Source organism: Pristiophorus japonicus, chromosome 8 (assembly GCF_044704955.1).
Source record: "Pristiophorus japonicus isolate sPriJap1 chromosome 8, sPriJap1.hap1, whole genome shotgun sequence".
NCBI classification, from domain to species: Eukaryota; Metazoa; Chordata; class Chondrichthyes; family Pristiophoridae; genus Pristiophorus; species Pristiophorus japonicus.
This window is the reverse complement of record NC_091984.1, coordinates 87,035,796-87,052,131: the sequence shown is the minus strand read 5'-3', so window position 1 is coordinate 87,052,131 and position 16,336 is coordinate 87,035,796. Positions and strand designations below refer to the sequence as shown.

The 16,336-nt window shown below is 43.6% G+C and overlaps 1 protein-coding gene across 1 annotated transcript in view; it reads left to right on the top strand.

Annotated features, from left to right (window-relative positions):
- The window catches only part of sgip1a (SH3GL interacting endocytic adaptor 1a), a 250,115-nt gene that overhangs the window by 189,994 nt on the left and 43,785 nt on the right, over nucleotides 1-16,336 (top strand). Inside the window, exons 16-17 of the mRNA XM_070886140.1 lie at nucleotides 7-133; nucleotides 15,395-15,454. Coding sequence (XP_070742241.1) covers nucleotides 7-133; nucleotides 15,395-15,454 — 187 coding nt within the window. The remainder of the gene's footprint in view (nucleotides 1-6; nucleotides 134-15,394; nucleotides 15,455-16,336) is intronic.

The following is a 16,336-nucleotide window of genomic DNA, read 5'->3' as shown; positions in this document are numbered from 1 at the left end:
TTACAGTCCAGGTCTTTTAGTCCTCCGATACATTCGTCTAGTCCTCCACCAGTAGCACCTTTAGCGCGAGCAGAAAGCACTTCCTCCATATCTTCGACTAACTCACTGAGTGCTGCCACCACCCCTACAGTCGGTAAAATACTCTCCTTAACCTTTCTTTACCTGTCAATAGAGCATTGAAACATGCACCAAATGCTGTTGTTTATGTTCAGGAAACTATTTTCGAAGGTTTTTTGAAATGGCAGTCTCCTTCCTTGTTCCTGCACACAGACAAGCTCAGAACAGACACAGATATGCAAACAGTTCTTAATTGCTACAAGTTAACAACATTTGATCGCAGTCTGTCCTGGGTTAGCTCATCTCAGCTGGGTGGTAATAAGATTGCTGCAATTTGCCTCAACACCCCCAGGCTAGATTGCGGGAAATCAGCCCCCTATCTTACTGTCCCTTATTAACTCCTGAGTGCCATCCAGTGACTCCTGCTAGAAAGTGTATGTTGGTGTGGACAGAATCAGGCTGGCATGTGATGCCCTCACAGTCGAATAGCGTGGTGTTGGCACTCCTTGTTTGGTCTCACAAAGAGTGGCCATTCAAAAAATGTACCCAAGGGCAACCACCGTTTGTGGGGCCTTTGCCAATCATGATTCAGTACCTTCAGGGGAGGATGGTGAGAAATTGGAAGGCAGCGAGACTGTCGGAAAACACATACCACCTGCTTCCAGGAAGCAACACATCACTGGGTGAAGGTGATATTACAAACACCAAGAGCAAAACACAAGCCACTTACATTATCTTAACCCCAGGATTGCTTGCTGCTTCCGAGCACACTCCATTCTATGTAATGTATGGAAACTTACTGGTTGCTTGAATTTAAATAGAATACACTGGAAATATTTTCCAATCCCATTTTTAGAGTGGTGCATCATGCCAGATATTGTCAGCAGGCTTCTGTGATTAAATCATATAATTTGACAAGCACTGATTAGAATTTATCTTACTGGGTGACCTAAATATTAGAAGCGACCTCATCCACTTGGTTTCAAATCATAATTGTGTGTGTTTTATATTGTTAAAAGAGAAGGGAGCTGATTTAACTCCGTGGTAGATGTATTAATGCCCGTACTTTCAAAACATTTTCAAGAGCTCACCCAATAGTTCAGCTGATTAAAGCAATGAATAGCTAAGCCACATAGACCAGGAAGGTCCACGTTTGTGCTAAGTTAACTGATCTAAGCCAAGCTGGCAGTAAGGGATACTAAAAAAAAAATTACTATGCTGCTCCCCGGTTAAGAAGAGGAAAATAATCCAGGGTTCCCACATCTGCCCAATATCCAGTAACCTTGATGGAAATGCACATGTGGACATCTCTGGTGCCCTCATGTGATCGAATAACCTGTCGACACTCTGTGTGTAGACTCATACTTGCAGAATGGCCACTTTGCTGAGTTACTGGAAGTTAACAGTGCTGTAGAAGCCATACCCCAGCCAGCAAGGAATCAATAGGCTACAAATTGGGTAACACTCACGAGGCGCCAGACTTTGCACCAGGCGCAGAAGTCTCGCCTCTCATGAGAAATTGGGGTTACCGCCCCCCGAAAGGAAGTGGAGCGTTAAATCAAGTGCTCCACTTCCTTTCTGGGGCGGAGACGGGGAAGACGCCTCGGGAGCAGGGCACAGCGCTGCCGCGTAAGAGGAGCTCTTCCCTGAATTAAAGGGAAGGGCCCAAGCTGCATACTCTGCAGGTAAAAAGGGTCGTACCTGGTCCACCGGGGAGCGGGGGTGCCATGTCAACAGCCCGGCACTCAAGCAGAGTGCCGGACTGACTGATCATGGCACGGACCCTGTGTCCAAAGCAGCAACAGGGCGCACAAAAAAAAAAAATCACTTTCCCCTTTAACTTTCACCTCACTAGTGGCCGGCCACTCGGTACACGTCCCCTGAAGCTGTCGCTGTCATCGCCCAGCGCAACTTCAGGGGGCGATACCCAGTTTAGGGTCCGGGATGCTGTGCACGGTGATGATGTCAGCATCGCCGGCACAGCAGAACGGGACGCTATATGTTACTGCCACTGCTAAACTCCTGCCGAATTTAACAGGATTCGTTATAGCAGATCCCAGTCGCAAAGTCATTTGCCCCCCCCCCCCCCATTAGGGGGCGCTAACGGGAGGCTCAAATAACCCGAATTTCTCCCCCAGGAGAGGAGGAGAGAAAACTGGTGGAAAAACAAAGGAGAGAAAATAATAAGATAATCTTTTCACTTAATCATATAGACTTTGAGATTTATAACAGCTACTCTACAAGTCACTTAACAATCCCACACTGATATCAAGGTTTTTTTCACAAATTCTTCCGTTTTGCCTGTTCCAGAGACATTGACCAATCGTAACCCGGCTACCACTGTCCCTGCTGAGATCAGCTAACATAGCACAGACTGCAGATTGAAGTTGGATCCCAGAACCACACCAGGATATGCAGCATTGCCATTGCTTGAGCCATTGGAGTAGAGCTCGAATCATATTTGAGTTAATTCAATTTATGTGATGTTGTAAAATTTGTTCAGAGATCTCTTCAAGGGAATGATTTCTAACATGTCTTCCCAGTCTGTCTTTTCCAAAGTACAACCTGCAGCAGGAAAGCCAAGACGTTTTATTTTAACAATCATTTTGTGCACATTTTGAAAAAAATCCCCATGATCCCCACCACCTTATTTTGCGTGAATTGATTTCTGTGGGTTTTGTGTTTCATGTTTTTTTTTAAATTTGTGTTGTGCTATTTTGTCAATTGGATCAGAAGATGATGTTGGCATTTGGAAGACTCTGTGAAATGCATGCAGGGATGCAAAATATAATTGACCATAATGGCCACAAAGGCTCAAGAGGGTGACAGTGTAGCAATGATCTGTGCATGCGCTCTGCTCATTACAGGATGAGATCAACATGAGAGAGTTTGTGATTTATAGCCAGTGAAACTGTCGTGAATTCTGCCGACTGCATTGGCCAATCCTGTATAGAACTAGATTAATCCTGTTTTGCCCACTCCTTCAGTCAATATAAATTAGGCAGGAAGCCTTTGCCTGTTCCCCTACTGTTATACTCATGTCTTTATATTCAGCCCCATGTTATTATTCTCTTTGCCTATTGTGCTCCAGTGCTACCTTCCAAGTCTCTCGAGTTCCAATCTGTCCTCATTCTGTGTCAATATAAATGAGTTATTGTGCTGCTTCCATCCTCTCTCCATCCATCCTCCCTCTCTCTCTCCGTCCATCCTCGCTCTCTTCCATCCTCTCTCTCTCTCTCTCTCCCCTTCCATCCTCTCTCTCCCCTTCCATCCTCTCTCTCTCCTTCCATCCTCTCTCTCTCTTTCTCTCCTTCCATCCTCTCTCTCTCCTTCCATCTCCTCTCACTCTCCTTCCATTCCCTCTCTCTTGCTCTCTCTATCGATCCTCTCTCTCCTTCCTTCCATCTTCCTCTCTCTCACTCTCCTTCCATCCCCTCTCTCTCTCTCTCTATCTATCCTCTCTCTCCTTCCTTCCATCCTTCCTCTCTCTCTCCTTCCATCCCCTCTCTATCTATCCTCTCTCTCCTTCCTTCCATCCTTCCTCTCTCTCACTCTCCTTCCATCTCCTCTCACTCTCCTTCCATTCCCTCTCTCTCGCTCTCTCTATCGATCCTCTCTCTCCTTCCTTCCATCCTTCCTCTCTCTCTCTCTCCTTCCATCCTTTCTCTTTCCTTGCATCCTCTCTCTCTCCCTCCTTCCATCCTCTCTCTTTTTGTCCTTTCATCCTCTCTCTTTTCTCTCTGTCATGCCATGCTCTCTCTCTCTTTCCATCCTCTGTACTAATACTATTCTAATTTAGAATTTTGATGATCATAAAGAATACTCTTAACACAAAAGCGAAAGACTGGATACTGGAAATCTGAAGTTTTGTACTATCAGTTGGAAATACAGTATCTTAAATGAACTTTAATAGATTACTGGAGTTTTCCTGAATTTCCATCCTCCCAGTGCTTTACTAATTCCATGTGTCATCAATACTGTGATAATCATCATCGCGACCTGTTATGCATAGAATATAGGGAGAAAAGGCACAATGTGATTTTATTATTTATATTTGGGCAAATGTCTTTTTGTCTTCGCACAATTAAAATGTTATTTTTAATTTCAATTGCTCTTTCTTCTAATAAGAAACTGCAGGCATAAACTATGGCTTTAATAGCAAAGGATAATTTATTACATACCAGACAAGTACAGAGTTAAACAATATCTAGAATTCATATATGATTTAGAAGTGCTTTAGCAACAACAATAATAATAACAGCAATTAATTTTATTGTCTTTGGGCAAGGGAAAGGATTAATCAACCATAGGTTCTGCTCCAGATTACTTTCCAGTGATCTGTGTAAAGTGCATGTGTGTAGTCATCAGATGATGGTCGGATGAGGCTCAGGCGTGATTCTCCCACCACCACCCAGTGGCATAGCCTGTCAACATTCGCAATATCGACACACACCAGAGGGTTGCTAATGTCTAAACATCTGTACATGGCAACAGTCATGACCTTTTTGGAGAGCAGGAAAGAAAGAGAAAAATTTGGAAAAAAAACCCCAATAGCCAAGCTGAATATTGAATTACGCTAACACGTTGCACTTTCCCAAAAGGTACCATGTTTCGAAGTCTGATGACCTTTCCCAAAGGATGCCTTTTAGTTTGAAATTTGAGTGATATAATTTCTAAATAATCCATGTGGAGGACAAGAATCCCAATCTTTCAACTTCCTCCACGCTCTCATTGCATATTCACTAGGAACAACTTGCAGCCAATTATTGTAAAAGCAAATTTAAAACCTAGTAGCAAGAGGTCTTTTTCAATATATAAGAATAGGTATCATAGCAAAGTTCACATGTCAATATCACTAAATCAATGCTTATGCAAAGCACATGATCCTAGTTAAAATCTATTAAAGAGTTCACGTCAATGCAAACTAAGGAATATCAAAATTGGAATTACACTAAATTGGGGAGATTTTATACTTTGATGATCCTGGCATTTGTCAAGACCATATTGGACAATCGTGCACCGCAGCCAGTGAGCTTGAATCCATTAAAATTAACAGCTGGATAAATCATGGGCTGGAGATTGTGCAATTTTCCGATATGTGCTCTCAGCATCTGCTGGTCAGAGCAGAATACCTCCCCTTATATTTCCCAGCATTTATTAGTCTTTCACATTGGTGTTGGGATATTTCTCCGATGGAATTTCATTTCTTTTAAAAAGAAAAGGGGCTATAAGTTCTACCCATCGCTTTACTCTCCAGGTGACATCTGAAACCAAAGGGATGCAATCATTTAAATATTAGGGGTGGGCACTAGGGACAGGTCTGTATAGGCACAGCCAGAAATGGGACTGAAGACAATGCTCAAAAAAAATCTAAAGCCTTCAGTCGGGAGGCAAAGAGGCAATAAAAGCAATCGGTCCCAGAAAGTAAGACTTCTTCACTTTAGTCCCACAGCAGGATCTGTGTCCACACTCAGCTGCCCTAGATCCTGCTGAGCCTGTCAGGGATGAACTGGGGTAGTCCAGGAACATCCCCAAACTGTTGCTAGATCATAAGAGGAGCAGGCAGAAGTCGGGAATAAGCTCTTACAATGTAGCACTCCCTCAATGCTGCACTGCCATGTCAGCATGATTTTGTGCTCAAGTTCTGGAATGGGGTTTGAACCCATAACCACCTGAATCAGAGTCAGAAATGCTACCAGATGAGCTAAGCCTACACTTGGTTAATTTTAAGAGTGGTGAATATTATCAGAGTAGCATCCTCGAGATGATCAGGATGCAGTCTGTTGGATGTTCCTCTTTTCCACAATGGTGTCAGATTTTCCTCAGGATAGGAATTCTGGCCACCCCCATGTCTGCTCCCAAACCCTGGCCAATTTCCAGGGTCAGGATAATTTGAATAAATTGGGCAGGCGCCTCAGGTGGGGAAAGGGAAATTGTTGAGGCATGTGCCACATGGCTGATGGTGCTAACAGAAGTAAGAAGAATTATTTAAACTAAATTATTTCAAATCCCCTGCCTCGCCTAGGTGATTGATTTCACTAGGCAAGAGGCCATTTAACTTTTAAATTCCCTCATTGCCCATAGCAACTTTGGATGACAGAAATGTATGGCATTCCTTGCACTCAGTGTTGCTTTGACACAAATGACAGAAAATATCTCGTATGGTATATTCCCATCATTCGCATCTAATTACAGTACCCCTGTCCGTAGTCTGGGAAATGGTGTTGGGTGCTGGGGGAGCCAGTGGAACAGCTTTCGTCCTCTGCCTGGGTTACATCAGTTTACTGGCACTAATAAAGAGGAATTTTAGCTCAATACATTAACTGAAGTCCCTCTTGCAGTCATGACTTTGATTGCATCTAACATAACAAAAAGTAATCCATTGATTATAAAGTGCTTTGGGACATTCTGAAGCCATGAAAAGTGTCAAATAAATGTAAGTTCTTTCCTTCTTCCATCCATGTACCCCTGATTATTAGGTGCCTTCCAAAACTAAAATTCGAAACTATTGTCAGGTAGCATGTCCTTAATGTAAGGCGGATGCAGTGCTGTGAAATGTGAGAAATTTAAGGTAAAGAATGTTTTGGAATTGATTGGCCAGCGTGTCATCACGCAATGGTCCTGTTTTATTGTGTAGTATAAGGCACCTAGCAATTCCTGCCGGTGATAGTGGATTTGCTGGCTGGAACTTGCTGAAAAATTGCAAGTTCACAAATTCATCAGTTCTGCAAATAATGCAAAATTATTAACTACACTGAGCAATGTTGAAAGATTGTACGAGATCTTCATTACAAGGTATGTTTTATGCGAATGAGGATATAATGAGTCACCCTGTGATTTTACCATTTTCCCACCCAGTGCTCACTCATTTCCAATGTCCATGAAAGTTATCGCCTGTCAGATACAGATTGCTTAAAGCTACACTGTTAATTTATTTCTCTGCCATTTAGTTGTGAGCTATGGGGATTGCTTTTGTGCTCCTCTCTCTCCAGATGAAGAACAACAAAGAAGGCATTCTATGGAGATAAGATTAGACCAGAGGGAGACTGTCCATACCAACCAAATCTACTTGGACAGAGGAATATGGCCTCCACTGACTCAGGTTCAGCAGGCAGATACTTTCAGAGTGATGCTATCTGTTGCAATGAGACCTGTAGCCACCCTTCACTAAGGAACAGCAATGCCAGGGGCAGTCAAGATCACCACCTTCAACTTTTATGTCTCCACTGCTTTCTAACTGGCACAGAAGACATTTACAAAATTAGTCCATTTGTTGCCCACAGATGTATCAAATAGCTGACTGATGCATTGTTCTGCTCCTTTCCCACTAAACAGTCACAGCAGCATGACACGGTTCCCCAATATCTTCACACTACAGAAGTTTCCAAAGCACAGGAGGACAAAAGGATTTGACTCCCAGCACTATTCAGTCAGTCAGGTGACAGTCAATAAATGGCAGTTTCCCATGCAGTCACCACAATGTAATCCTTTGAAGACAATCATCAGTGACCGGTTTATTTGAAGGCAAAGGCGACCTGCAAGGATAGCTCCTCGGAGACCAAGGCTACCTTCTTAAACCATGATGAATGAAACTCTTACTTCAGCAATGGATAGAAGCAGGGCGTGGAAAGAACGAGGCTCAGGCTGCTACCAGGATCACAATTAAGCATACCATAGAGTGCTTGAAGCAGGAGCACACATGACTTGACAGATCAGTGAGCACCTTGCAGTACTGCCCCACCAGAATCACCAGCATCATCTACTGGATGTTCCACAACTTTGTAATGCAAAGAGGCCTAACCTTGGAGGAGTAGGCGGAGGAGGCCAACCTGCAATTAGGGCCAGAGCAAGATGCAGACACTGACCAAGATGATGATGTTACAAAAGCTCCAATGCAACCAGGAAGTCTGGTGCACCAAGTGCTCATCTAGAAGACATTCAAGCAAGCGTCCTGAGTTTCCCATGAATGAATCCTGCTGGTCAAACAGCACCAAGAAAGTGGGTCCAAGTGCCTCTACAACACTATCCTCTGCATTTTCTCAACTGCCACCAGTGCTCATCATTTGCTGTGTTATTTTATTCTCCACAATCTGAAAGGAAAGCTGGACAAAGTTCAAATAAAGTGCAACCAATTTATTCTTCAAATATGTGTGTCAGTGATGTTAGATGCATTTTCCCATGATCCTTCTCCTTAGTGTGTACCCGTGTGACTTCTAACTCCTATCCTGAGACGACTAAGTGACTCCCCAACAGGAGTATGTGTGGTGGCTGGCTTCATATTTTAGTATGAACCACTTGAGATTTAGTGGACTCTGTTGGTCATTGTGGTGGTGCCTCAGAGAGCCCTGCATCTGATACTGTCACAGCCACCAGTGCTGTGGCTAGTTGGTTCTGTCCATTTTCTGCCACATCTATTGTCACTTGCACAGGGATGCAGCATGGGCTGAGTGTGGCATTGTTTTTAAAGACAGAACCCTATGCTTTCTGCAAGAGTTCCCCTGGTGATGCTCCCCAGGATGTCCACAGATCTACGTGGAAGCAAACCTTTGCACAGTATTGAGGTCTGTAAGTCCCTGTCTCAAGGCTCTCTCAATCCAGTCCTCCCAACATATCTAAAAGTTGAACAAGGAGCTTGCATTAATTGGAAGCAGAGATCTACATAGCAGCAGGGTGAACATTTATGTGAGATTGGTTACACATAGGGCCTGTGCCACTGAGGACTTCACTGTAGATGTCAGAAGCTTCATGGTAGATTGAGACACCTCCCTGCACAGATCAGGCTAATGTATTGCTCCACATTAATAGGCCGACCTTACAGGCGGTTTCTGGATATGTTCAAGTGGCTCTCGGAGATGATCCTGCTCACTGCAGCAATCTCTTATGATTTGCTGGACCAATAAGGCCCAAATCTCTAAACACTGCAGCTGAAAAAGGATCTGAATTGGACCTCCAGCCCACAGGTACCTGCTCATTTACTGTCAACAACACTTGCTCCTCCTCGTGTGTGTGCACTGTTGCTCATCCAGTGCTATCTCCTTGAGTTCCTGACCCAAATATTTTGAGGTGGGTATAGCTGTGCTGGTATTTGCAGCAATTGGTGAGAATAATACTCGATGCTGCAAAGTGCCCTTTAATACCTTCTATCCAGATAGGGACCACAATTTCATGTTGCTCCTTTCTTGCAATATACAAGAAACGGTATCTCTTCTTCATCCGTCTTACTTTGTGGTACAATTTTATCCTCGGGTTCCTCCTCAGAATTGCTGGAAATGTTGTCTTTTCTTCTGTTGATTCCTCACAGCGCTATGAATTGAAGTAAAAGAGGAAATAGCAGAGTCCTTGACCATCATTTTCCAGTCCCCTTTGGATCTGGGCATAGTGCCGGAGGATTGGAGGACTACTAATCTAGTACCCTTGTTTAAGAAGGGAGAAAGGGATAGGCCGAGTAATTACAGGCCTGTCAGCCTAACCTCAGTGATGGGAAAATTATTGGAAAAAATCGTGAAAGACAGGATAAATCTGATTTGGAAAGGCAAGGATTAATTAGGGATAGTCAACACGGATTTGTTAAGGGAAGATCGTGTTTGACGAACCTGATTGAATTTTTTGAGGAGGTAACCAAGAGGGTCGATGAGAGTAGTGCATACGATGTAGTATATATGGACTTTAGCAAGGCTTTTGATAAGGTCCCACATGGTAGACTGGTCATGAAAGTTAAAGCCCATGGGATACAGGGCAAAGTGTCAAGTTGGATCTAAAATTGGCTTGGAGGTAGGAAGCAAAGGGTAATGATTGATGGATGTTTTTGTGACTGAAGGATGCTTCCAGTGGTGTTCCGCAGGGCTCAGTACTGGGACCCTTGTTTTTTGTGGTATATATCAACGATTTAGATTTGAATATAAGGAGTACGATTAAGAAGTTTGCAGACAACACTAAAATTGGCTGTGTGGTTGATAATGAAGAGGAAAGTCTGCAAGAGGCTATCAATCTACTGGTCAGGTGGACAGAGCAGTGGCAAATAGAATTTAATTCAGAGAAGTGTGAGGGAACTTTGGGAGAGCGAATAAGGAAAGGGTATACACATTAAGCGGTAGGCCAATTAATAGTGTAGATGAACAAAGGGACCTTGGAGTGTTTGTCCACAGATCCCTGAAAGTAGCAGGCCAGGTGCATAAGGTGGTTAAGAAGGCATACGCAATGCTTGCCTTTATTGGCTGAGGCATAGAATATAAGAGCAGGGAGGTTATGCTTAAAGTGTATAATACTTTGGTTAGGCCACAGCTGGAGTGCTGCATGCAGTTCTGGTCACCGTATTATAGGAAGTACGTGATTGCACTGGAGAGGGTGCAGAGGAGATTTACTAGGATGCTGCCTGGGATGGAGAATCTTAGTTATGAGGACAGACTGGATAGGCTGGGTTTGTTCTCATTGGAACAGAGGAGGTTGAGAGGAGACCCCATTGAGGTGTACAAAATATTGAGGGGCCTGGACATAGTGGATAGCAAGGGCCTATTTCCATTGGTGGAGGGGTCTATTATGAGGGGGCATAGTTTTAAGGTGGTTGGTGGAAGGTTTAGAGGGGATTTGAGGGGGGGGGCTTCTTTATGCAGAGGGTTGTGGGGATCTGGAACTCGTTGTCTGGAAGAGTGGTGGATGCAGAAACCCTCACCCCTTTGGTTGGATGGGCACTTAAAGTGCAGTAACCTGCAGGTTGTGGACCTAGAGCTGGTAATTGGGATTAGACTGGATGACTTTTTGTTGGATAGCGCAAGTATAATGGTAAGACCGAGACCGGACAGCCTTCGGGTGTGGTTGGAGGTAAGTTGGTGCTATGTGTTTTTCAATTGTTTTAATGTGTTGGGAGCTGGCTGTGTGCTTCACTTTGCAGCCTCAGCTCGCATTGTGTCCCTGGTTATCATGGCAGCCCGATCTTTTTGGAGCAGATCAAGGCTCCACCCCCAAAACGAAAGTTTGGGTTAGGCCACACCAAAATGAAGAGCTGCAATGGGGAAATAAAATACGGCTAGGGTGATCTCCTGGACTAGTTTACATCGCCTGGATGGGTCGGGGAGGTATTTTCCCAGATTTTTTTCTCCGTAAATTGGCCTGGGTTTTTAATCTGGTTTTTGCCTCTCCCAGGAGATCACATGGCTCCGGTTGGGGTGGAGTGTAGAATGTTTCAGTATAATGGGGTGTCGCAGTTGTGTGAGGCAGACTGGTTGGGCTGGGTGCTTTTTGCCTTTCCGTCATTGTTCATAGGTTTATATGTAACCTTTAGGGCTGCTGACCAAGGACTGTGCAGCTCTTTGTCGGCCGGCGTGGACACGATGGGCCGAAATGGCCTCCTTCTGCGCTGTAAATTTCTATGTTTCTATATGATGTAGAACCTTCTTTTCTTCTCCCTGCCTCTAATCGAGCAACACCTACTAGACCCTGGCAACACATCAGGCTAACTGGCTGGATACCATGCATTTATGACATTTGACCCCCTGCACATGTTCCTGATATATTTGCCAAATAAAACAGCATCTCCATTGTCCCCAGTTGTATATCAAAGTCCATAAATACAACATTTCTCCCAACTACCTTAATCTGCCTCCTACCAAAATAACAGTCAGGTGCCAGCTTTTATTAACATTTACAGTGTGTGGTGCAGGTGTATTTAATGTGTTTCCCCTTGTGGGTGGATGAAATTAGGTAGATGACTGCTGGTGCTCTGTGCTTCATCAAATAGTCCCTGCTGTAACTCACTCATTAACTTCCCCTTCCCCCTCATGTGGTGAAGGTCTCAGGGGTGATACTTGCCATTGTAGCAATGGATGGTGCAGGGTGCTGTGTTGCTCCATTGAGATTGTATTGGCTTCTGTCATCTTCTCATCTTGGGAAACTACAGAAGCAAAAGATTATATTTTCGAAAGATACCCCTTGAAAAATAGTATACACAGCAAGACTTTCTGCTGTGTTGTGCTGTAGTGTATGCCCATGTATAAGGGAGTGAATGAGTGATTGAGTTAGGAGATATAAAATGACAAATAACAATGCTCACTATGGGCTCAATTTTTCCCAAAGCATTTTTTTGGCGTACTTGAAAAGTTATGCCCGATTTTTGGGGGCCCAAGTATGCCAAAAAAAAAAGTGTTGTAAGTTTCCCCGTTGCATCTGTTCATTTTGGCCTGGCCTAATCCAACCTTTAGTTTTGGGGGTGGAGCCTTGATCTGCGCCAAAAAGATCGGGCTGCCATGGTAACCAGGGACACAATGCAAGCTGAGGCTGCAAAGTGAAGCATACAGCCACCTCCCAACACATTAAAAGAATTGAAAAACACATAGCACCAACTTACCTCCAACCCCACCCGAAGGCTGTCCGGTCTCGGTCTTATGGGACCGGACTGTGTGTGTGAACCTGGGACCGAGAATGGGACCGGACTGTGTGTGTGAACCGGGGACCGAGAATGGGACCGGACTGTGTGTGTGAACCGGGGACCGAGAATGGGACCGGACTGTGTGTGTGAACCGGGGACCGAGAATGGGACCGGACTGTGTGTGTGAACCGGGGACCGAGAATGGGACCAGACTGTGTGTGTGAACCGGGGACCGAGAATGGGACCAGACTGTGTGTGTGAACCGGGGACCGAGAATGGGACCAGACTGTGTGTGTGAACCGGGGACCGAGAATGGGACCGGACAGCCTTCGGGCAGGGTTGGAGGTAAGTTCCTGCTATGTGTTTTTCAATTCTTTCAGTGTGTCCGGGCATCTGCTGCGCTGCTTTCCTTGCCTGCGCCGATTTCCTTAACTCTAGGGAAGGTTTTTCAGGACAGGCCACATACTCCAGTTCTGATTAGGCCAGTGTAACTCTCAGCTGGCCAAACTTCCCTAAATAGCCAGAAGTGGCATCGGTGGCTGGTTACACCTCCTTTGGCTGAAAAAAAAACTGACTTAAAAAATTCGTAACTAACTGAGTTACACTGGTGAAAATTGATTGGGGAAACTGGGGATTTTCAATTTAGGCCAGAAAAAGCAGCCTGCTCAAAAGAAACGGCACCAATACTGGGGAAAATTGAGCCCCATGAGTTTAGGGGGAGGCCTCTGACCCTACCCTCCACAAGCCCCTTTATTGCTTCCACGCCGAGAATCTCCAGGGCCCTCCACTTGTAGGTTGGCAGGCATCATATGTTATGTGCCCCGCACCCCTCTTCCCATTTAGTCTGTATGTGCTATTACCCGTTATAGAATCAAGCAGCACAGAAAGAGGCCATACGACCCATCGTGTCCTTGCCGGCTCTTTGAAAGAGTTATCCAATTAGTCCCACTCTCCTGCTATTTCCCTGTAGCCCTACAAAGTTTTCCTTTTCAAGTATTTCATTCCCTTTTGAAAGTTCCTATTGAATCTGCTTCCATCACCCTTTCAGGCAGTGCATTCCAGATCATAACAACCCGCAGGAGAAGGCCGCAATGTGTGGTCTTCTCCTGCAGGCAGATAGAAAAGGGACAAGTTGGAAAGAGAAATCTGAGAAATGTGTGCCACCTAATTGCCCATGTCAACAGCTGCCTTCTGGGAGTCTGAACATGCAGCATCAGGTACCTCATGTTGGCAGCATTCCAACACTGACCCAAATATTTGTGAACCTTCGTTACAGACAGAGCAGCTGAATCAGAGAGATTCAGCTCCTCCCTAATAGTCTTTACACTAAAGCTACCACTATAGGCATTAAACAACAAAAATCATAGGGGGGCACAGACACACAAATCATGAAATTTGTACTTATTAAGTTGATGGATGTTATTGCTGGGAAATAAAATACTTTACTGTTTCAGATACTACATGTCAGCACCAAGCACTCCCAGGTCATGTGAAGCTCAGTTGGAGGCAGAGTAAAGCTCCCTCTGTTCCACTGCACCAGTGTGATTTCTTTTTCATTTTGGCACCAGCCATTCTGTGGACTTTCCAAATATGATCGCCAATTAGTGGCTAATCACAGCAGTTTGTATTATAGGCCCATGTAAAATTCTTTCTCAGAGAGCGACAGTTGCATGTGACTGTATTGAACCCCTTGTCAGAATAGGAGGATAAATTGCAAGAATGATTTGTAAGTTGATATCACAGAATTAGAGATGTACAGAGTAATATTAGCTGACAGGGTAATATTAACCTAACCCGTTCGTTGAGGAAACTGACAGATTGGGTGCAACGCTGGTTTTACAGCCTGCCCAATTTTACTCTCCATTGAAGTCAATAGACAGTAATATTGGGCAGGCTTTTAATCCACCATTGCACCCGATCCCATCAATTTCCCAATGGGCGGGTTAGGTTAAAATGACTCCTGTAAAGTCGGGGGGGGGGCGGGGGGTGGGGGTGGTAGCGGTAGCGGAGAAATAGTGTCCACCAAACCAACTTTTAGCTCAAGCTCTACTATGCTGTTTGTAACAAGTCTACCTATAATCTATGGAGTTGAATTGGGATTCTATTAACAACCATGTGTCATAACCGAACTGGTCAAAAATGCAACAGCAATAATCAAGCTTATATTATTTTACAATATTTTACTTTAGTTTGAAAATTATCCAAGTTGTTATTTTTAATATGATCATTTGTATTATTTAGTCTGAGCATTGTTATGTTGAAAATACATGGCACAGTAGCACATTTCCAGGATCACCCTTAAGTTTCTTCAGGCGATGCAGGCTGAGATTTCAAATATGGAACCTCAACGTCCTCCATATTTTTAACTTCAGCAAGTCATCATAGAATATAACTTATAATAAAAAAGGTAATAAAACTAAAATACATCACTTAACACTTGGAGTTTCAACAGTTCGAGAAATCTGAGATACAAAAAAATATTTTATATTTAAACTGTATCTCTAAAAGGATTGGATGAAATCTGTACAAAGGCATTTAGATAAATGCAGAGTATAAGACGATCTTGACACAGTTTTCTCACTGATCAACCAAACTATAACAATCATAATTTACAAAATGGTTTCCAACTACCATAAGCATTATCTTCAAGGAACTTCTTCCAACCTCTTAAGCTGATTATACGTTTCCAGTAGCGATGGACACTACAACTGACCAAATTTGTCAAACACAAGTATTGTGCTCACTGTAAGATCAGAGTTGAGCTGAGATGCTCACGAAGAAATTAAAGACAAACTTGTTAATTCAGTAACACTGTAGACTCTCTCCTCTTTGCGCAGTGATGGTTTCAGTGCTTTGATTCTGCATCCTGCCTTTCCCCATGTTATGAGTGATGGACTTTCCGTGTGACTCACACTGTGTCCTTCTCTCTCCCTTGCCTTCAATCCTCCCATCCCGCTTCATCTCCTAACCATGCAGAGAATGATCAACCCTCCTTGGTATGGTTTGATAGAGGAAAGTTTTATTTGACTTTTGATGGTAAGTAATGTACAATTTACGTGACATTTCTTTTCCTGTTTTTTTTCTTTTCTGAGCTGGCTGCCCATCTGTTCTTGTATGTCGACCATTCCTAAGTGTCATTCACAATAAGTGTTTTGGTTCTGCTCACATTGCCTATTATGATTTTTCTGTTTGCACACTGTAGTAAATGCTTGGATTTTCAATATTTTTCTGTGAAATACTTATTCCTATTCTTATTCCACAAATAAATCATGATCAATGTTAATCATATAATTGTTCTGCAGGTACAACTATATCATCTATTGAATTAATGTTCTAATTTGCCTGTTCTAAAAGTAGAGTCAATGTGGCAGACTGTATGTCAATTTAATTTTTTTTCATAAATTTTCCCTTTCCCTCCTTTCAGATCAAAACCAATTATTTATTGTATTATTGAAATAAACCTGCTTCAGCCCAGTGATGATGTCATTTCATAGTATTTTCTGAATGTGAGCTCCCAACCCAGTGCCTCACCCACCAGGAGCACGTCAGGAAATCACAGGTGCGCTCATGGTAGCCAGTAAATCATGGGAGTACCCAGGATTTTCTAATAGGCACTCCATACAGATGAGAAGTGTGCACGCAGAAAATAAGGCTGGTACATTAGGATATTTGTTAGAAATAATACTCACCACGACTCACCGTAATAATATTTTAAAACACCACAATTTTATTGAAGAAACATCAAAATTCTGCTAAAGGTTTTATTTTCTTCCTTCTGTTTTCTCCCCTCATACTGGAGTAGAGTCTAAGGGTAATGGCTGCCTTCAGTGCCTCACCCAAGTGGCCATTAGTTATGATGAAATCTAGCTTTTGTATACTGGCACACAATGTGATCTTTGGAGACACCACAGATGAGCC